At 37.7% G+C, this 23120-nt stretch overlaps 2 protein-coding genes across 3 annotated transcripts; one reads left to right on the top strand and one right to left on the bottom strand.

The window, feature by feature from the left end:
- Positions 1–654: 654 nt before the first annotated feature.
- ormdl2 (ORMDL sphingolipid biosynthesis regulator 2) lies at positions 655–4065 on the bottom strand. Its single transcript, XM_057363517.1, has 4 exons — positions 3952–4065; positions 3294–3468; positions 1934–2085; positions 655–1699 (listed from the first exon to the last, which is right to left on the bottom strand). Exons 2-4 carry the CDS (start codon positions 3465–3467, stop codon positions 1564–1566), a joined length of 462 nt encoding a protein of 153 aa, XP_057219500.1. The 5' UTR covers position 3468; positions 3952–4065; the 3' UTR covers positions 655–1563.
- Positions 4066–9220: 5155 nt separating this feature from the next.
- On the top strand, positions 9221–22047 carry pan2 (poly(A) specific ribonuclease subunit PAN2). 2 transcript variants are annotated; one of them, XM_057363447.1, is made up of 26 exons: positions 9221–9316; positions 9702–9996; positions 10266–10435; positions 10594–10714; positions 11101–11178; positions 13228–13498; positions 15087–15432; positions 15930–16026; positions 16230–16349; positions 16496–16615; positions 17340–17468; positions 17549–17748; positions 17987–18132; positions 18403–18509; positions 18673–18771; positions 19019–19101; positions 19182–19320; positions 19453–19590; positions 19750–19809; positions 19897–19987; positions 20107–20264; positions 20369–20512; positions 20686–20865; positions 20972–21065; positions 21150–21341; positions 21556–22047. In XM_057363447.1, exons 2-26 carry the CDS (start codon positions 9715–9717, stop codon positions 21588–21590), a joined length of 3600 nt encoding a protein of 1199 aa, XP_057219430.1. In that variant the 5' UTR covers positions 9221–9316; positions 9702–9714; the 3' UTR covers positions 21591–22047. The 2 variants fall into 2 exon arrangements, with proteins under 2 accessions (XP_057219430.1, XP_057219429.1); XM_057363446.1 differs by having other exon boundaries at positions 21150–21353.
- Positions 22048–23120: the final 1073 nt, after the last annotated feature.

Below are 23120 nucleotides of genomic sequence, written 5' to 3'. Positions count from 1 at the left end.
TACACCCTTCTTTGTGGTTCTTCCTCTGCAGGTTATGCAAATGCTGTTTGCATTCCAGCAGTGACATCAGTGGTGGTCCCCTGTTGCTTGCACAGCATTCTAGAGTATCGAGCAAGAAGAACATTTGCATATGCTTCCATGTTGATTAGACAGAACGTGTTGTATACGATAGGCAAATTGGTTGCACAGGTGGGATGAGGTCACTATTCCCCTCCTCTGTCCTCTTCCCTGAAATGCAGTCAGTTTGTTATCATTTGGGAGACACCTGAGCCTGTAGGTGGGAATTCCCATACAACTACACCTGATCACTGTCGCCAGGCTTGCCCCTGTCCGTAGGTGTCAAATGTAAAACTCCTGGATTTCCCCCTGGTACACCTTCACAACTTATCCAAATGCGAGTCCGTATTATTCCTTGGATTTACCATGATTCTGTGAGTACGGTGGATGGTTGTTGCGCTTCCTCATGGTTGATTTGCACCTATTCCCTGTTTAGTTTCCTCTGCTGTTGTACAAAAGTGAGGATTCCCATGTAAACGGTTCACCTGCAAGTGGGAAGTGCATTCCTCACGTATTAGCCTAGACCTACTTCACAACATTTGCAGGCCTAAGACCTCTCAGCAATAAGTTGCAACTTCATACAACTTAAGTTTTTGATCCGAGCATTGTACTTTAATATTGTGCTGATTACATATACATAAAATATCGGTGACATTCTACCACACATGGAAATGCCACTTCCTATATAGATCTACATACATGCATCTCCTGAAATCAATTCTGCTGGCAGATATGGGAAACTTTGTATTAGTCCAAATAACGTAATGACTTTTAATGCATTTTAATTATGAGAGTGCAACACCACTGAACTTAAACCTGTACAAATGTTTAAAAAGATACATTTTCACACATAAGCATGGCAATAACTTCAAGTTTGAATGTTTCGTGATAGTAAAAGCAACTAAAGGAATAAATAAAGTGATTCAATATCAAATCTAAACCACACTCTACTGAAGTTCACCAAACCAAAATGTTGAAAATAACCTTTAGGAAAGCAAATTATACAGTAGATTGTTTTCTTCTATCACCTTCAGACATTCATTGTTTTGCATTTTTGTAGCAAATGAAATGAAAATGAGACATAAATAAAACCAGCATTTAACACTAATAAGCAGTTTGAGAGGAAAATCATGTCTTTTGAAAAAGCCACGGTATAAAAAATCTGTTTGAACATTATAATTCAACACTATCACATTTGTATGTTTTCACTCCACAATGACAGTGCTCAAGGTAAGGCCATTATGCCAATGTAACCATAAAATTCATTTGAGCAGACAATGACAAATGTGATTTTGATGATTATATAGAGAAATGACAAACATAGGAATAAAACGCCACAGATTGAATAAACCTGAGCATGAAAGACCTTTTTCAAATATGTGTACTTCAAGTCCAGTGCAGTTTGTGTTCCTTAAGGCTGTGGACCACGAAAGAATCATCAGGAGAAACATCAGTCTCATCTCCATGATGCTACATCCCACTTTATTCGGGGGCTGCAGTGTAATATCAGTATTTGTTTATGCCAAACAGTCGAACTCCATGAAACTGAGGCAACTTGGGAAGGATGACACTTAGTAGTGATCCTGTGTTGACCAGGAAATGGGTGGTATCATATTTGGTATAGAAGCTGGCCAGAATGTACCTGGAGAAAAATAAAAGCATTTAATGATGACATGTCTGACACATAAAATAAACATATGCTTTAAAACACTCGTTTAAGTAACTGTAAACTATTTATTCAGTCATTTTCTAGATACAGTATAAGCCGCCAGCATTATAAATGCATGTACCGTAGTAAAAACAGTTTTTGATCAATATGGAAAAAATGTACATGCTGATTATTACTGGAAAAAGCTCCCATATGAATATGACTTACAGTACAATAGGTGAGATGGTGAGGAACTTTCTGGATGATGTGAACTGGATGCCGTAGTCCATCTGTTCCCAGTGCGTGAGCAAACGTGCCTTGCCCTGGTCAGGTGTCTCAAACGGAGTGCCTTTGACCGTGTGCAAAAACAGATACATTGCCTGGATAGCAGAAAAGTGAGTTAACACTGGACTGTTGACATGAGAATTTACTTGTGTGCATTTACCAACTAATTTGACTTTAACACAAAAGCAACCCACAGTACAATTATAACATGGACTGGAAGTATTAGGTCTTAACGGTTCACCCAAAAATAAAAATAAGCAGGTAAGACAATCAAAGATTTTTAATATAAAATGCAGTCACTTTAATTGCTCATAATGACAGCTCCAAAAAAGCACATACATTGAAATATTCTGTCATAATTTACTCACCCTCATGTTGTTTTAAACCTGCATGGATTTGGTTTTTCTTTTGAACACAATAGAAGACATTTTAAAGAATGTTTGTAACCAAACAGTTCTGGGGCACTGTTGACTACCATAATAGTTTTTTCTCACTATTTTAGTAAAGAGTGCCCCAGAACTCTCTGGTTACAAACATCCTTTAAAATAGCTTTTTTTGCATAACACAGAAATTCATACAGGTTAGAACAACTTGAAGATGAGTCATTTTTGGGTGAACTGTCCCTTTATAAATTGAAATATGGGGGGAAATTAGTTCTCTTTAAGTAGAGTAGTTTTTCCTTCTCATTGTATGAATGAAATACACGTTTAATTGCAATACCACAATACAATACGGTAAGATATTACTATTCTAGTCATTGTCTGTTATCTAGTTTTTTCGTCATTCACTTAAATTATTTTGCATCATGTCCTGAACCACAGTTTGAAGACCCCTGCCCTAGAGCAGTGGTTCTCAAACTTTTTTGTTGTAAGGCCCCCTTTGTGTTAAATGCATCGCTTTGCGGCCCCCCATATAAAGACGTATAATCTTAAACTTAGAATTTTAATTAAACCAAAAACATTTGGTTATACAATGCTGGAACCTCAATTCTTTTGGTTGGTGGTGTCATTTTTCTGATGTTTGATTGCATAAAATCTATGATAAATGCCACAAAATCTGTGGCCCCCTGGATCCATCTTGGGGGCCCCCAGTTTGAGAACCACTGCCCTAGAGGGTTCACGGACCCCAGAATAAAAGTGTTCTCTCTGTCTGTACAGTGATGACACAGTGGCTCTAATCCACCAGGTAGTATATTTTGATGACATTTTAATGAAATAGGAGGGTAAGAACATGATGACAGACTTTTCATGTTTAGGTGAAACATATTTTTGCCCGAGTCAAAAACTGATGTAGGCCTACTGACCAGGTTGTGTAAGACATTGGTGAGGGTCCACACCACAGGTACACTGAGGAAAGGAATGCTGAGTAACACTACATGCAGGGCAGTGGTCAGAAGCAGGTAGGCCAGCCAGATCCCCCGGCTGTTCATGACCCGGGTGTTAGGGTTCACCTCGCTGTGAGCAACGCCCACATTCATCCTGCACAAAAACAAGAACCATAGAATCCTAAATGTAAACAACCAAACCTATTCAATACAAACAAGGATGCCCTTTAAACACAACGTGCTAAATTAGCCCACACACTTGACAATGAGTAAGTTACACAAGAGCATGCTGTTTCTGACTTCACATAACGTTATGTAGTATGGTTTATTTTGGCTATCAAGATTTCATACAACGACCGATATTAGTATGCACTTTTCAGGGTCGTAATTATGTAGTTCGTACTACCCGTATGCTAAATTTATAACTGAACACTGTTAGCCATCAGGCTAGTAGATCCGGGTACTGATGAATCAACGGAGCGATAAACTCAGCTATAGATAAAAAGTGACACGTAAAGAGTCAGGTTTGAATTTAAATTGAAATAAAGCAAGTGTAAGTATCTGAAATGCGGGTTAAAGTACATTAAAGTGGTGTAAACAAAGAGCTAATGTTATATGTCATATGACAGTCACCCACCTTGCGAAGTAACCAGGAAATAGAGAGTATCCGGCTGTGCTTCTAAACCGAGGATGCTGCCTTCATAGACAACATTTTTACTGCGTGACGACCGCCTAGACATGCGCAAAAATGCGATCTAGGTAGGAAGCGTATTAGATTATTAAACACAGCCTACATCTCCCGCTCCGACGTCTGATTTACAGACGTTAGAGACCACAGAGATTAAAAAACTTAAACGTAATATTTAATTAAATAAAAAATAGCTTTTTGAACATTTAATATTAAAGTACATAGTACATAATTACATATTAAATACTGTTAATATTAATATTAATATTGGTAAACCATATTCACAATATTAGTATTTAATATTAAAGTATTAAACACTTTAAAATACTTTCCTTTTTTAACTTTTAATATTTCTAATATTCATATTTTTATAACTCTGTCACTTGCCTTTTTTGAGAGTTTTGTTGGGTATATGTCTATCATTTTTTAACTAACTTTTTCTTTTTTTACTTTAACTTTACTTTTGTTATTTAGCATGTTAATACTGATTATTGCTATATGTTCACATTGTTTTGTTCATGTACACAATGTTATACAAAATTACATATACATTTTTTGTATAAACTATTTTAATTAAAATGACAGTCATTTGCGATATTTGGACTCCAGTTATTTCTAAATAACATTGTTTGAATAGATTGTTTTGTCAATTGTTGTTGCATCTTGCATAGTCTCACGTGCCTTTCGTGTCAAGAAATTTTTAGCTGTAATGGATAAAATAATGTGATCTCAGATTTTCTCATCTTGTGTGGTTGTTGGTAAACCAACTTCCCTTTTGACATCACAATGAATGAGACAACACACACATGGTATTGTGCTTTTTGGTTGAACTTAGCAGCCACATTACCTCAGAGTTTATAGGACATATTTTGTAGGAAGCTGTACACAGAGTAGCACGAATGTTTATGGAAATCACATCTTCCCTCTCCTCTTACTTAGAGCTGTTGACTTCACACTGGGAAATTTGGTAACATCAGTTCTGTCATTTCCTTGTTGATGAGAGTAAAAGCAATTTCAGGTTGGTTCTTCAATTCACTTCTTTGTTCTCTCAAGGAACAATGTGCATAAATCAAGACAACTTCTGTATAACTTCTGACCACTGAAATACTTGTTCATATATTTATTAGTTATAACTTGCATATATTGTAAAAAAAATGTTACACATTGTGAAGAAAACACTTATTGTACAATAAATACAGAAATAAATAGCAGTACAATAAATAGTTAATAAATATATCCCCTCAAGTAAGACTTGAACTTTTCATCCTATCTGAATCTTTAATATATCCATGATATGAGAACCTTTTAAGATGCAGCAAAAGCTGTTTAAACATTCTGATCAACGTGATCATGATTAATATTTATTTAAATCTGTTTCTCTCTATTCTCTCTCTTTCCTCTCTAACACTGTTTATTCTCCATTTTAGGTGCTAGCGGGGAAGCCAAAAAAGAGAAAACACGTGCAGACATGATAGAGAAGGAGTAGAGCCTTTCCACGCTGTCCCGACACAGAGCACTGTCATGCCACCACACATGCCAGCCCACAGTGTTTGAAGGCCTGTCCACCACTGGTTGCTGTAGATCAAACAAGAGCAATGCATTATTAGAAATGTTTTATCACTTAATGTAACATAACTGACAGAAGGTTTTTGATACTTTGACTAAAACATATTCGAAAGGTTTCAAATGCGGACACAAGTAGACATTAGACAATTAAAATGATATTGAATACAATGACACATAGCCTACCTTAAGAGCCCGGAGAAGGTTTTCAGTAACATCTGCGATCTCATTGGCCTGCTCGCTCCACTTACTGCAAGCTGAATTCTTAAACACACCGTCTTTGTGAAAAATACTGGTGTAGTTTCTCAGAGCCAAGATAATTCTTGATTGACAGGGCTAAAATGCAAAATAAATAGATAATTAATGAATTGTACATTGATATATAATTTGTCACTTAACATTTAGTCAATTAAAAGCATTGCATTTTGGTAAAAAAAACGGATGTTTTGGATGAATGATTAATTTAGTATTTTACCCCTTTATTGGTTTCAAGGCTCCAAGGGTCACACGCGTCTATTTGTCTTACAGACACTGGAGGGTCACTGATGTTTGCTGTCACGTTAGGGGGCTCGACCTGCACAGAGGGTAAAAGTAATGATTATTTGATTATTTAACCAACAGCTAAATCAAAAAGGTGTAAAACATGAATGTATTTCTTGATTAAAATACATACCTTGTTGTATAAATCTCTAGCAATCTCGTTGAGTTTGAGGGACAGCACTCTACACTGGATGTAGTTCACCTCAGCTGATGCTCGAGCCACCGGGGTGCACCTGGCGCACGAGAACACCGATAACGCAAGTCCGAGCAACAGAGATCGATCCATGTTAAAAACGCGTTTCAGTAGTTCTGTAAATGCGTATCCTTTCTTCTGCGATTCTTACTGTAGTGCAAACGGACTGGTGTGACGGCTCTAGCGACCATATATCAGGGCGATGAGTCACCAGGACTTTCCCACGTTTGCACAGGTAGCTTGTACTTAGCTTGCGTTCAGTGCAGTGAGTTTCGCTTTCTTACAAATATTATTGTTCCCCAAACACGTCTCCAAGATCCCAGACACAATAATCAAGGGAACTCGACGGGCTCGACTGTGATCCTTGTTCCCTTCTTCTTAACTATATGTGACGTCATGTACATCGGGTGTGAAGGACCACTTAAGGTTAAACATATTTCAAAAAAGTTGACCTGTTTATTAACTGATTAATTTTAAATTAGATCATTCATATTTTATTTAGCATTTTCTTGTCATGTTTCGCTTTCAATGCTTGTTTTAAGTGAACAATTAGGTTCCTTCTTTTAATAAATCATTTTATTTTCAGAAAATGAATGCGGATCGAACATCTATGTATGTGCATTTCTGGTAACTGTCATATTCATGCACACTGTGTGACATATACAGTGGTTGGTACATGCGATGCTGTAGTTATAGCATACAGTTTTGCACAAATACAGTTTAGTTTAAACTTTGTTGGCATCTGTTGTCTATAGTCTGGATTGCATGACAAAACATGAACAAGTTGTTTGTGTTCAGGTTAGTACAAGAAACAGGTGAAATGGGTGACTTGTCAGTTTCCAGATGGGACTGATTGTGTGAGCCCATTTAGCAGAATCACCTGTAACCTTAACAGCCGATTGATTGGTGTTTGTCCTCAATTATAAAAAGAGAAATCAAGTTTTCTATTCCAACTGGAAGTTCTGTATTAAAGACAAATGGAGGTCCAACACCTTATTAATAAAGAGATATCACTCTCCATATTATTGGTCATCCAGAATGTTAGGGGGAACCAAATAGGGGTCGAATCTACCTTCGTTATGTTGTTGGCCTTATTGTATGCCAGTATGGTTTTGTTGTGTTCACTTATTTACTTATTTTAAAGTTATAGCAAACATGTACGAATATTGTGTTGAACCCAACAGAAAAAAACAATTCTAGAGAAAATACATGATCTCCCCTATAGATATTTCAAGGTGTCAGTATAAAGTGTCAGATCTGTCATCAGTGATTGTGGGTTGCTGGTCTTTTTCACATTGATAGTGTGAGGACAGTTATCATTGGAATTTTTGAAAAAGTGTCCTCTGAACTATGTTTTAAGAAAACATATTAGTCTGCATCTTCCTCTTTACACTGAAATGCAATAGAATTATCCCCAACCTGTCAGTTGTAGCTATCAGTAGATCAGTGAGCATACGTTAGGGGCCCATAACAAAGGTGATATGGGAAGTTTGATGAAGTAATAACAGACCCATTAACCAAAAGTGTGCTTTTGAAAATAATATTTAAAATGTTCAATATGAAAAATAAATTGATGTGTGACATTTTACCTCAGAATCCAGATTTTGTTATTGATTAAGTAAAAAGACTGTCTGCAAAGTTACATATAGCCTATGAAATAATACATTGTTATTTAATACATTAATAAAATTGTGGCAGCAGATTGTAAGCAATGTTTCTAATAGAACTATGTTTAAAATAAATAAACATTTAGATTTGATCCCTCAAATTGAAACACTAAAATGAATAATTGCAAACAGTTTTTTTTTTTATAAAAAAAAGATAACTGCGAATTTTGCTTATTTAGAGCTCAGTCAGCAAACTAGGCTAGTTACTGCCATACATTTCTCACATCATAAAACTCAGTATATTAATTCGCGTACTGAGGTATTTGTTTTATGCATCTTTATTTTATATATATTGACATATAAGTCAATTTACTTTATGAAAAGCCCTACAATGCTATCTTCCGATTTTTTCACCCTTCCTAAAAACATAGGATTCTTGAGAAATTGAGGTCGTAAATCTCTTTAGTTGATCTTCCCATTCAGACATGTTTCATTAATTCACATGTTAGTGGACCAAAGCAATTCTCCCGTTCATACAACTGAATTGATAAAACTTCCAGTGCTGTAACTCTCACCATGTCACCATTCTTAGAATCCTGAATGGGATAATTTCCTCATTTAAAATTTGTTCAAATATTATGCCCTTTTATTATTGGGAGGAAGTGAGACTATCCGCAAACCATGCACACAGAGTGCGTCTTTAAGTCATCCTAGTATGTAGTGTACAAATGAAATGACATAATGCTGTTGTCTTTTGCTGCAACTGTCATTCTTCCCATTAATTTAATGGGGACAATAATATAATATGAAAAAGAAAGCAGTTAAAAAACTGTTCACCTGTATATGAACATGTAATTTTATGAAAACAGGAATATGATGTTATCTCCTATGAGGTCAGCTTAATAACTGAATAAGAAATAAATATACTTTTATTATCCTAAAGACCACAGTCTGTGGTTTTAAGGGACTTGAACAATCGCCTTTACAGACATTAAGATGATGACTGTCTTTTCCTGTTTTTATCTATTTATTTATTTTCCAATAATGAACCAAATATTTTATTTGCATCTTTTTTATTTTGTTAGAAGTGCTTAAGCATTTAGAGTAGGATATGGGTAAATACGATGCTTTTTTATCACTGGGTCCGATAACTCGTCAGTTCTAGAAAAAGTATGATCGGTTTTATGTATTAAAAAAAGTATATTATTAAATTGGCAACGCAATAGGAGTCGCTCATGTGAAGTGTGTTAAAATGTTAATCGTTCTGCATCAAATTTTATTGTGACGCTTTAACGCGCTCAAGATCATCCCGGAAGCGCCTCAGACTGACCCGGAAGTGCGATATTGTTTTTGTTTTGGAATAAGTTAGTCGAAATGCGCGTATGGATCCGACGATAATTGTTGTCTAAAGGTATGATTTATCCACAAATGACACTGTTAATGGTTTAAACTCAACATTTTTCAGACCCGTCATACTTGTTTGTTGAAAATATGCATTCCGTCTTTGAAAGAAATTGACTGTAGAACTTCTTGCAGTGAAAACAAATAACGTTTACCCTTACTGTAAGTTACATTGGGTTGCTCTTTCATTCAGAATGATTTCATCCTAATACTTTAAGTTTGAATGTAATTCGGGCAACCTGTCGCACACTTGAATAATAGTTCTAGTCGAAAGTTTTAAAGTCTTTTACTTTGTAGCTGTGTTTCAAAACTTAGCTTCATACTCTTCCCCTGTATAATGCTTTCTAGATAGGTAGCTCACTAGTGTTTTCTGACTGTCTTTTTGCTGTCCCTAGCACCAGCATCTTCATGATGAACTTCGACGGTCTGGACCCGGGCTTGGGCGAATACGCGCCCGGCCTGCACGGCAGCCTGGAGCCCGGTCTTGACTCATCCTTGGACCCGCGGCTCGACCCGTCCCTTCTTCAGGGCGTAGAGCTCGACCCCGACGGGCTTGTCGTGCCAGAATCTTTGCACATTGTGGAGGGCATGTACTCGGAGCTTCACAGCGTGGCCGCGGAAGTCGGGATCCCCGTGACAGCCACTTACTTTGACCTACAGGAGGAGCTGTTGTGGATGGGGAACCACCGGGTAGAGTGACACATTTACGACAGCCTTTGTTTTCTTCTGTAGAAACAGGGCTGTAAAAGCAGACTGTATACGTGCAAAGTTTCACCCAAAATTCTGCATACATCAATTAATTTCTCAATCGGAGTGGGAAGATTTAGGGTTAAAGTGTAATTTCAGGCCAAAATTCAGTTGTGGTTTTGATAGTAGTGACCTCGAATGCATCATCCGTGACTTACTTCCATGAATGTGATGTCACTTTATTCACAGACCTTTCTTCTCTTTCATAACAGGGACACGCAAGTTCTTTTTTTGGTCCGACGATGGGCCGCTACTCCTCTTTTCAGGTGCACTTGACGGATGACATTCGGCACATCCAGAGTATGGACACAGGGGTGCTGTTTCTGACCAAGAACAACCTCAAATGCATCACGCGTGGAGGCTGGATAATGTTTGATTATCCGTGAGTTACACATATGAATATACATATATGCTGTGACCATATAGGCATGTTCAAGCACAAAAATACTGCAGAGCCACAATTTTTATATCTTATAATAAAGACCTTTTATTTGCTCGTGTGTGTGATCTTTAATTTCCATTCATTCATTTTGTTTGTAGGGCGGAGGAGGGCGCTGACATGCACAGTTTGCTTCTGACTGATAACAACACTTTATTAATGGGAGGTCTCCAGAATTATGTGGCGGAATTGGACCTCACCACAGTGCAGGAAACCCAAAAAGTAAGACAATACAATATTTTTAATTTATTAATCTAGTTTTTATTCATTATAGCATCTTTAAGAATGAGAAACTTCTACGTTTTAATGCATTCGTATACTATTCTTAGCTAAAAAATTACCCTCGTGTATCAATTTCAACAAATTACAGCCCTGCCCAAAAATAAAGCTATTGACTGAGCCAGAATCACTTTACAAATCTTTTTTCTGCATTCTAAGCTGGCATATGAGAAAGTATTTTCACAATGCACGCATCACAATAAATTTCAACGCTTGTGTTCTTGTTTTAGGTTTTAAGATGACTCGTCACTGTGTTTAGTAAATACAGTACAAAAACAACTTCCTGTTAAGGGTGTGACTTCATATGCTAATTTCATCCCTGTCACTAGTTTACTGTTGAGGTTCCTGGAGTCGCCATCATGAGACAGTCCAATCGCTTCTTCTTTTGTGGCCATACCTCAGGCAAGGTGAGTAAAGGAGGGAATCGAAAATGGATGTGGAACAAATAGTTTCCTCCTTTCGCTTTTCCCACAGAGTAGAGTGCGAATGAATGTGGTGCATGTAAAGTTTTTTTCTCTTAGCTAATGTGGGAACATACTTTCTGCAATTTAGCTGTACAATTATGGTAGAATACATAGGGCTTTTTCTTTTTGTTGATTCATCTGTTCATAGTTTTCAGCTCACACTATGTGGCGTTTGGAATTCTAACAGGCCTCGGAATTAAACAAGTCAAAAGATTTATGCATAAGGATAGATCACGCAAACTTAAACAGTAGCTTTTGCTATGAAGAATGTTTATTAGTATTTTTTGTTAGTAAATGTAATTTGTCTGCAGTTAATTTATTTAAATTAATACAATAATGTGATACTTTTAAGAGAGGAAAACACTGAGATATGCTGTACTTCATCTAAAATAACATTTCTCTTATTAAGCCCTTTTCACACAGTTACAGTTAAACAGCATTAACATAAATGCAACGCAGTTTGTAGCACCTCATGTCAGATAAAGTGATAGTTCACCCAAAAATGAATATTCTTTTATCATTTATTTAACCTTGTGTCATTTTAAATCTGTATGACTTCATTTCTTCTGCAAAACACAAAAGAAGATATTTTGAAGAACGTTGGTAACCAAACAACACTGGCCCCCATTCACTTTCATTGTGTGGACACAAAACCGCTGAGACTTCTCTGAGATTTAGTATTTTCTTTTGTGTTTCACGAAAGAAAGAAGCTAATGCAGGATTTGTTGACCGAATTTTCATTTTTGGGTGAACTATCCCTTCAAGAGACAGCCTGGTATATTTGTAATTCATTTCTGACTCTACTGGACTATTTAAATGAGCTGAAGAAATTTATTTTTTATTTTTTAGGTGACAAATTTTTTTAAAAACATGGGAGAAATAATGACCAGTTACACTAAAGCATATATATANTGTATATATATATATATATATATATATATACACACACTCCAGAACAAAATCTTAAGATCGGGGGAAACATTACAAGTATTCGCATTTCTCGCTGGTGGATCATAACCAGGTTGTAAGTACTGCTTCAAAATGCCAAAACAAGAAACCGGAGCAAGAGACAAAAAAACAGAGAGTAGGCAATTTATTGAAAACTTAATTTTAACTCAAACAGGCTTCATCAGCTGATCAAAAGTTTAAGACCATAGCCCAAAAAGACCCCACAACAGAACTAAAAGTGTCAAAAATGGACTCTTGTTGATCACTTCAAACACTCGTTTCGGCATGCTTGATGCGATTCGGCATGCTTGATGTTATTTCCAGGAGGTTGGTGGCAACATTGCTCCATGTGGTGAAGATGGCTTCACGAATGGCATCCACGTTCTGGAATGGGATTTAGATCAAGGGAACATGCAGGATGGTCCAAAAGAGTGACGTTATTCTCCTGGAAGAAGTCTGAAGTCCTTTGTCAGGCGGCCGTTGTGAACTGCAGCGTTGTCCTGTTGAAAGACCCAGTCATTACCTGCACAGACGAGGGCCCTCAGTCAAGAGGGATGCCTGCTGCAACATGTCCACATAGCCAGCCGCCGTTTGACGGCCCTGCACAACCTGAAGCTCCATTTTCCCATTGAAGGAAAAAGCACCCCAGATCATGATGGCGCCTCCAACACTGTGTCGCAAATTCCTAACGGGCAAGTTTGTGGCGTGGAAGAAGACGTGGCTTTTGAAGACGTCTTTTGTTCTTGAAGTCCTTTTCTCGCAGATGCCGTCTTATGGTTGTTGGGCTGCAGTCAGCCTTAATTTGGGTTGAGGATAGATCACGGAGTGTATATACAAGTTACCCTTTTCATTCATCTTTCAAGTTTTAATCTAAAATCTTAATTCTGAAAAATATTAGTCAATTACTTTTTAAGTGTAGATTTTAAAATAATGATTTAGGTTTGTTGTATGATATCCAGACATCTGCAGAATTTTAGTTTTTGAGTGAACTGAAATTTCTATGTTTAGTAAGTGACCTTTCTCTTGTGTAACACTGTGTATTAGGTGTCTCTACGGGATCTACGCACGCTTAAAATGGAGCATGAGTTCGACGCTTTCTCCGGGAGCCTGTCTGATTTCGACGTACATGGCAACCTGCTGGCAGCGTGTGGCTTTTCCAGTCGTGGTCTGAACGGACTGTCATGTGACCGGTTTTTGATGGTGTATGACCTGCGTATGATGAGGGCCATCACCCCACTGCAGGTCCACGTGGACCCCCTGTTCCTCCGCTTCATCCCCACATACACCTCACGTCTGGCTATCATTTCACAAACAGGTATGACGTGTGTGTTGAAGATAACTTTCAATGAGATCGGTCGGAGCTCAAGATTTTCTCACAAAGCTATTATATGGCCTCACAATGACAATATGTCATTTAAAACCTGTATATGACTCTTTCTTGTGTGGAACACAAAAGAAGATATTTTGAGAAATGTCTCAGTGGTTTTGTGTCGTACAATGGAAGTCAATGGGGGCAAAAGTTGTTTGGTTACCAACGCTCTTCAAAATATCTTTGTCTTTTGTGTGCTGCAGAAGAAAGGAAATAATACAGGTTTGGAATGACATAAGGGTGACTAAATGATGAACGAATTTGATTTTTAACCATCCCTTGAACAATCCATGCCTGATTTCACTTTTATTATATGGCTATTAGCCGTGTATGGTTTGTGGAATGTGTCATTTTGGACATCCTTTATATGAAAATTACTGGCATTGCTAGTGCAGCTGCCACTTTCCCTGATCTGTTGAATTGAAGTGTTAGGGGATTTTTCTGTGAAAAAAAGTATTTTTGTGCTATTCGATAGTGGTTTACTTTGGGTACCCTTGTCATTCCCTGACAAGGTAGTGTTAGTTTTGTGTTTCCAACCTGTACTGCTCATGCCTGTCGATTGGAAACTGTTTTTTATTGTAACCTTTGTAATAAGCATTCAAAAGTCCCACCTTACTTTCATTTCCCTTTTGTTGTTTCTCATGTTGTCCACATAGATTTTCAGTAATGTTGGTGAAGCCTGACACAGCAAGTATACTGCAATGAAGCTAGAACAAGAATATCTGTTTGTTTGTTTAATGACAGCCGCTAGGAATCTTACTTTGAATTGACTTACAGTAAAATACACGAGTCTGCTGAATGCATGTGGGTAGAGCAATATACTAACTATTTAAATGCATGAGCATAGACAATATACTCGACCTGAAATGTGAAAATGTATATATCAGTATGTTTGCTCTTGATTTATAAAAAAACGTGATTTTCGTTTTCCGATTTAAAAAAATCATGATTTGTGTAGGATATTTAAAATGTTGAAAGTTAAAAAGAAAGAAATGTTTTTTTTTACCTTTTTTAAAAAGCACATGTAAATGCTGCTAAAATGGATGAAAGGGATAGTTGTATCATTTTTACTGATTATCTTTTTGCACACCTTTCAAATGATGGCAGTGTCTATTTTCTGAAAAATCAAACCATCCCCACATTACAGATTATGCAGTTTTTCTGGGGACTAATTCATGTCCCTTCCATGTCGCCATTTTCATACGCCGTGAGATGTAACAGGAGAGAAATTGCAAAATATTCTTCATTTTCTACATTCATTATTCATAATATTGTGTAATTTTGTATCTTCTGCACAGTTATCTTGATGTTCTTCCATATATCGCCCAACCCTGAATGTGTATTACAGGTGTGCACTTTTTAAAACGGCTCTGAATGTGGTTCATCTATTCAGAATTTACATTTGGTGTCTGTTTCACAATCACTTTTAATAGGCAAATAGACATGACATTAAGTATTAGCCTGTGTGTTTTAAAACTTAAAATGATCTGCAGCGCTGGTGTGTGTCAGTGATTTCCCCATATGACTTCTGCAGGTCAGTGTCAGTTCTGCGAGCCCACTGGACTGGCCAGTCTGGCTGACATCTTTCACGTCAACACGGTGGGGCAGCTGCTGATGAGCTTCGACGTGTCCTCCAGCAAACAGGCGCTCTCTTTCGGGGACTCTGGTGGCTGTGTGCATCTGTGGTCGAGCGCTCCAGAGGTGTCCTTTAACAGTTACTCCAGGGAGACGGAGTTAGCACTGCCCTGCCTGGTGGACTCGCTGCCCCAAATGGACTGGAACCATGAGCTGATGCCTCTCTCTCTTATTCCAATGCCTCTCACCAGTGCCGAGCCCCTGCTTTCTGACTGGGCCACCAACCTTATTTCTCCCAGCCCCAGGTAAAACTGAACGCGGTATTGAGCTTACTGTACAATGCCGCCCCCTGCTGTACACTTAAAGGGATATGTCCCCCCAAAATAAAAACGTGTTTATTCATTGTCATGTCTGGCAAAATATGTATATGACTGTTTCTTGTATGAGACATAAAAGAATATATTTTGAGAAATGGTTTTTATGTTCATATAATGGAAGTCAATGTTGTTTGTTTATCAACGTTCTTCAAAATATCTTCCTTTGTGTTATGCAGAAGTAAGAAAGTCATACATACATACATATTTTTTGGGTAAACGTTCCCTTTAAGACCCATATAAACGCTAATAATCTGGACCTACTGTGTTAAAATAATCACATTTTTATATAATTTTAGCATAAATATGTGGTTATAGTTTTCTCACTTTGGAATTTTGATTCCAGCAATTTTAGTATAAGAAATACCCCACTGATTTACATTTTATCTGGTGATTGATTTGTATATTTGTTCTTTTCTCTGTTGCAGACGAGCCCCCCCAGTAGATCCGGAAATTCTTAGGACTATGAAAACAGTGGGATTTATTGGATATGCCCCCAATCCTAGAACCCGTCCTAGAAACCAGGTAGGCGTGATTTAAAAAATATGATTTTACAGGATAATAATTTAACGTTTTATATCTACAATGTTTTAAATATTTGGGAAAACAAAACTCTTAGTGACACAAGTACCTCTGGAATGTTGAAGCATTCAAGAGCAGTAATACCAGCTGAATGCTGTCTGTCCGGGTATTTTTGTTTTGACCTGTTTGGTCTTTGTTTTCTGCAGGTTCCCTATAAGATCAAAGAGATAGAGCTTGACTATGACAACTATAATCAGGTTCCGGAGTCTCCCATTGGTCGAGATGAGGAGCCACATCTTTACATGGTGCCGAAGAAGTACCGTAAAGTAATGATGAGTTATTCTTTCTCCACTGATGTTTGGTGCTTTAATGCTTGCGCTTAAAGTTTGTGTTGTCCCCTTGACGTCATTTACAATGAATTTTTAAAGCACTTGAATTGAATTTACAATTGGGGTGATTTATAATAATGCAGGTGACCATTAAATACTCCAAACTGGGACTAGAAGACTTTGATTTCAAGCACTATAACAGGACTCTGTTTGCTGGTCTGGAACCTCACATACCCAACGCTTACTGTAACTGTATGATCCAGGTGAAAATATGCACACACAAGCTCTTTCGCTGTATTTTAGTCCATAAACAGTATTTAATATGCAGTAAATATAGTCTGTAATTAATCTACAGCCGCAGAAAAAAATTAAGAGACCATTTCAAAATCAATTTTCTGACTTTTTGTAGGTATGTGTTTAGGTAAAAATGTTCATTTTTGTTTCATTTTGTGAACTGCTAACAAAAATTTCCCCAAATTTAAAATAAAAATGTGCATTTATTAGCAGAAAATGAAAACTGGTTCATATTCACTTTTAAGCAATACAGCAGTAATATTGTGTAGTTAGGAAAAGTGATAACCTACATTTTTATCACAGTTTTCATGTCTCTTGTCATGCTGTCAGTCTTTCACATTGCTGTTGGATGACTTTGTCACTCCTGAGGTTTGATTTTGTTGATATTCAACAGACACTGGACTGGAATGACCACAATACATCTAGAAATGCTGATTAAATGAAAATTTTGATTGGTCTCTTATTGTTTTTCTGTGGCTGTATATGTAATGTTTAATTACATAGTTAAAGAACAAATTGAACTTAAATGTTAAATTGGGGAAAATCCCAATACATGACCATGTTCATTTGTCCAAAAAGTCCTCGGAATTTTTTTTTCCTCTGTAAGGAATTTCTGGAATTCACAGTATTAGCTTCGGGTGTTCCAGCACTCTGGAATTTTATTAATAGTTGACTCCGTGTGTGCCGTGGCAGGTGCTGTATTTCCTGGAGCCAATCAGGTGCCTGGTACAGAATCACCTGTGTCAGAAGGAGTTCTGTCTGGCCTGTGAGCTCGGCTTCCTCTTTCACATGCTGGATCTGAGCAGAGGAGACCCCTGCCAGGTAGCACTTGTGACACCACCACGACTTTAGCCTCTCAACCAATCAGAAGGTCACACGGCTTTTGCTTGCTTCCTTCACAGGCCAGTAATTTTCTCCGGGCTTTCCGAACAATTCCAGAGGCATCTGCGTTGGGTTTGATCCTGGCGGATTCGGACGAACAGACAGGGAAAGCCCGTCTGGGTCGCCTCATCCAGAGCTGGAACCGTTTCATTCTCGCGCAGCTACATCAGGAGACGCTGGAGCAGGAAGGACCGCAGGCATACAGAGGGGCGAGCAGCAGGTGTGGACCACGTAATGAAACCGCATTTGAACGTTGACCAATCAGAATCATGTATTTCAGTATTTAAGTTAATCATTTAAATAAAGGTTTAAATAAGGACATAGCAGGGAGACATCCAACTGTACTATAATATAACTTCTAAAAGGGAAATTACAGAAATGAATTTTAAAAGAAATAAGATAACAGCTTTCCTCTGTTATCTTGCTATGTGTTTACCTGCATGTGTCTCTGTGTGCAGTGGGCTGGGTTCTGCTGAGTCTGTGATTGGCCGGTTGTTCGGCTGTGAAGTGGAGAACAGCAGTTTATGTCGCTGTGGGAAGGAGACGGTTCGCTCATCTATGACTCTGCTGTTTACCATGCACTACCCGGAACAGAGCTCTCTCGGTCAGAACCGCCAAATATTATCCCCTCCATCTGAAGTGAATAGCAGGGACACCCAACGTTACACATTTTGTATCAAATATGGTCATTTCAGGCATCTGAGAACTTTACTAACAAGCTGACCAAATGAATTTATGAGATTTAAAAATGTGCAGTGTTGGGGTCCTTCAGAAACAGCGTTAAGAACCAATGTTTCAGATGAATATAGATGTGAATTGCAGAATTACAATTTGTAACTGAATTAAGTTTCTGTTGCTTGTTTGTTTTGGACAGATAAGACGATAGAGGAATATGACTTTGCAGATATTTTGAAGAAGAGTATCTGTCTGGAACAGAGCACACAGGCCTGGTGTGACAACTGTGAGAAATACCAGCCAACTGTAAGTCTATTGCTATCTCTCTCTCTATATGGCCATTTCTAGATGCCACAATAATAGACCCCAAAAATGAAAGGAAAGTTTAAAGATGTTTGTAGATCAGAATTTCATCCATTCAATGGCTGTACTGTTACGACATAGACACAACACCATAATCTCTACACAGGTGCAGACCCGGAACATTCGTTGTCTGCCTGATGTTCTGGTGATAAACTGTGAAGTCAACAGCTCTAAGGAGGCCGAGTTCTGGAGAGCTCAGACTGAGGTCAGACGCCCCCAGCCATGCATTTATAGTTTACAGTCTTTAATAAAAACGTTTCATGCATGTTTTAGGTTAATAACATTGTACTTTATATAAAGATGTTTTTATGTTTAATGTGACAGTGAGATATTTAGGCGGTGTAACAGGAAGTTCATTCTAATGATCTCTGAATTGGTGTAAAAGCCTTTAGGCACAGTAATTTGTCTCGGTTTTCTGTTCATTCATAGATGAATACTGTTTTTGTTCACAGTATGTGTTCAACAGTGCTCTAAAGAAAGAGGCGGCTGAACCTCCCAAACCCAAAGAGCCTCTTCCTACAGAATGGTGTTTGGAGTAAGTGATGATCAGTCTGAATATGATGTCAAATCCAGATTTTAAATAGTTATATATTAAACCACAGATGCTTTGTATAGGGAGGAACTATGCAGTGCGGAGGGCTTGACCTTTGACACGCAAGCAGAGGATATGAGGCACGTTTGGATCCCACTCAGTTTGAAGATGTGCATCAGTAAGACGCAAGGCCTGGAGGTCAGCAGGCTATGTGTGGGAGAGGTAAGGGACACCGCTACATTATGCTTCATGAGCCGACAACTGATATAGAGGTCTGGCAGATTACCAGAATTAACATTAGAGGTTATTTTTCAAACAGTAAATTGGCTGATGTGTTTCTGTTTGCTTTTGTAGCTGACTGAGAGTGAAGAGGCAGAGGGGGCGTCTATCTATGATTTGGTCGTCACTGTGTCTCATATTCAGGATCCACGGACTGGAGGAAACCTAGTGGCTCATATCAAAGTGGGAGAGACCTACCACCAGAGAAAAGAGGTGTGAGATTGACCCAGAATTTAGTTTGCTGACTTTTAATGATCTTTAAACCAGACGTTGGCCACATGATCAGTCATGCTATGTGGTAAAATATCAGTACTTTCTAGATGTTTGACCTAAATCGGATTATGGTGTGAGAAACATCTGTTTTGTTTTTAGGGAGTAACACACCAGCAGTGGTATCTATTCAATGATTTTCTGATCGAGCCCATAGACAAGGTAACAATAGCACACACCTCAGAATATAATGTATTAGCTTAATACGTTATGTGTTGTATTGTATGTATTGAATTGTTTCACTTTCAGGCTGAATCAGTTCAGTTCGATGTCAACTGGAAGGTCCCAGCTGTACTTTACTATGTCAGGAGGAACTACAACGCCAAGTACGATTTGAGAAGTATGTGATGCATCACCTCAAAGAATTTTGGACTTTCTTAGTGCTTCTATCAGTGCTTTATCACAAAAGCTCAAATTTAGAACATTTCTATACATATTGATCTGTTTTTTCTCATGTAGTTAAGAATCCTATCGAGCCCAGCGTTTTGCTGACGGAGGCCTCGTTGGCACGGAAACAGAGGAAGAGTCACGCTACCTTCATACCTCTCATGATGAGCGAGATGCCACAGGCTAGTGACCTCGTGGGACTGGACGCAGAGTTTGTCACGCTTAACCAGGTCATTTATAGACACCATCTTCGGTAATTGTTGACATTCTGTCCAATTCAGAACCAAAGATTATGAGCTTGACTGGGCAATGCGTCTCGTTTTTGTGGAAACAGGAGGAGGCGGAACTACGCAGCGATGGGACCAAGTCTACCATTAAACCCAGTCAGATGTCTGTGGCCCGTATCACCTGTGTCAGAGGTCAGGGACCCAACGAGGGAGTGCCGTTCATTGATGACTACATATCTACACAGGAGCAGGTAAAGATATCGATGTATTCCATGTGTGACTTCAGTTTGGACTGTCACTGGACTGAGGAAATTATAAGAAGGAATAATAGGGTTATTTGACCCTCACGGTTGTATATGAGAAATGAAAAGGTCTTTTCGATTGACCGTATGATGTTTTGTGTCTTATCTCTTCGCATGTTTAGGTGGTAGATTACCTGACCCAATATTCTGGTATTAAACCCGGAGACCTTGATGCCAAGATCTCTTCCAAACACTTAACCACTCTGAAATCAACGTACCTCAAACTGCGATTTCTTATTGACACTGGAGTTCGCTTCGTTGGTCACGGTTTACAGAAGGACTTCCGAGTCATAAACCTGATGGTGAGTTAAAATTTTGGATTTTTTTCCCTGTCTGTTGATCAGTTTGAAATGGAAACTAATATCACACCTCACAAATGTTTTTAACAAGCACTTTGTATTGCAACAGGTTCCTAAAGATCAGGTCATCGACACTGTCTACCTCTTCCACATGCCTAGGAAAAGAATGATCTCTTTGCGTTTCCTGGCATGGTATTTTCTTGGTAAGTCATTAGTTTAATTTTTCCCTTCTGATTCGGACATTTTGTTTTCTGCTCATCTGCGTTTTATGTCTTTTGAATATATAGATCTGAAAATTCAGAGTGAAACTCATGACAGTACTGAAGATGCTCGGACCGCCCTGCAGCTGTACAGGAAGTATTTGGAGCTGAGTCACAATGGAAGACAGGACGAGTTCAGGAAGGTTCTCAAGGCTCTCTATGAAAAGGGACGCAAACTAGACTGGAAAGTTCTAGACATTGACTCTTCAGATGGTCAAGGTAGCCCAAAAAGTACGAATCACTAATATGGCAATGAGAATATTTTCAAGGAAAAGTTTGTTTTTTTCACCCATAATCAGCTATGAAAGCATTTGTTTTAAGTAAATATTTGCAAAGCAACAGTGGCCAGCTTACGGTATAAATATCTTAAACCAACATATTGTGTGTGCACATGATTTTAAGTCAATTTTCTGATGTTCTTTCACCTCCGCAGGGACAGCTGTGTTTCCCTCGGTGATGGGTTTATAATCGCGGTTAAACTCAACCCGGTTGGTTGTATTCCTGCCAAAAAGATGTCAGCTCATCAATCAGTGTTCTCGTTCAATATATTGCGAGCCATTTCTTGGAGTGTATTCATGTCATTAGATAAAAAATGTTTTCTGTACTGTCATTTGACATGTAAAAAACATGTTTCATCATGTCTGAGTTTTCTTCACAGCATTGTGTCACGTGGTACAGTATGTCTGGGAAGAATATGCAAACGGAACTGAGACCCAATTTAAGAAAGAAAAAAAACACCAAGTGATTTTCCTTGCATTTGATTCTGTGGTCGCTTTTGCACCTGCACCAATGTCGTTACACAGTGTTTGAAACTGCACTTATCGAGAATATGAATTAGGCAGTAAAGGATTTATAGTGTGTTATTTTCTATTTTGTAAGTGTACATTGTAATAATGTGGCAGCTGAATAAAGAATTTTGGATAAATCTATGGGTAATATTTAAGCTCATTTCCACCAGGTGGATTTTTGCAACATATAGCATTACTGAAACCATAATTTAAAAAACTGGTTAACGTAATTGCATATATGGCATTTCGATATGTAAGATCTCTTTGTAAGTGATCAAAGGCAAAGGTCATACATATACAAAAATAAGTACATGTACTTTTTTACTATACTTTAGCATGCATAAAAAAAGAAGATTATAATGAAAATATGCTTATTTAAAACAATTGAACTCCTTCATTGTTTACCCGCCTTCATATGCATGGGAATGATGGCAGAATTTTCATATTTGGTTAAACATGCCATTTATTCTCAACATCATGCCAGGTGTGCTTTCAAAAAGCTGTTGCTTGTTTAAAGACTATATGAACAGATCTATCATTTCATGATATATGCATTTCAGAATCACAATCTGCAATACTGCAAACTTGACTACCCAGTGTGTATAATTGAGAATTGTTGAAAATTTAATTAGGAATATCTTGCTGTAATAATTTCAGTTTCTTAAATAGCTTTGTAATAACTTAATTACAGAATTAATAATTTGACAGAATTAAATGTGTTTTCATTTTCTACAGGATGAATCTATCTGCTGTGTTTAATAAGCTACAATAAATAATCTATTCGACTCCTTCACTAAGCACATCGAAACTGTTATAATATAACACTTTCAATAATATTTAATGTATAAAATAATAATAAAAATGCAGATTGTTTTTGGCCGTGTTACATCGAATTGTAATCAGATTTTTCAAGATGCGGTAATAATTAGGCTGTTACGTAATAGAAATTGACAATTGCATCGCAATTGCAACCTGAATTTTTTTTCAAAATGAAAACATGGGCCTATTGTCATTTTAAAAACGCAGAATTCAATAAGAGGTGAGAGGTTGCTTGCTTTTTCCAGCGTGTTGCCTTGGATAGGCCCTACTTATCATTCTTATTCTTATTATCATTAAACTACCAAATTAATTCGTATATTATGAAATCAATATTAGGCCTACAGTAAAAACATTATATTTTATTAACCAAAAGCTGTTTATTTTAAATGCG

Source organism: Triplophysa rosa, linkage group LG21 (assembly GCF_024868665.1).
Source record: "Triplophysa rosa linkage group LG21, Trosa_1v2, whole genome shotgun sequence".
Classification (NCBI taxonomy): Eukaryota; Metazoa; Chordata; class Actinopteri; order Cypriniformes; family Nemacheilidae; genus Triplophysa; species Triplophysa rosa.
Note: the sequence above shows the minus strand (reverse complement) of the source record. Positions and strands in the feature narration are given on the sequence as shown.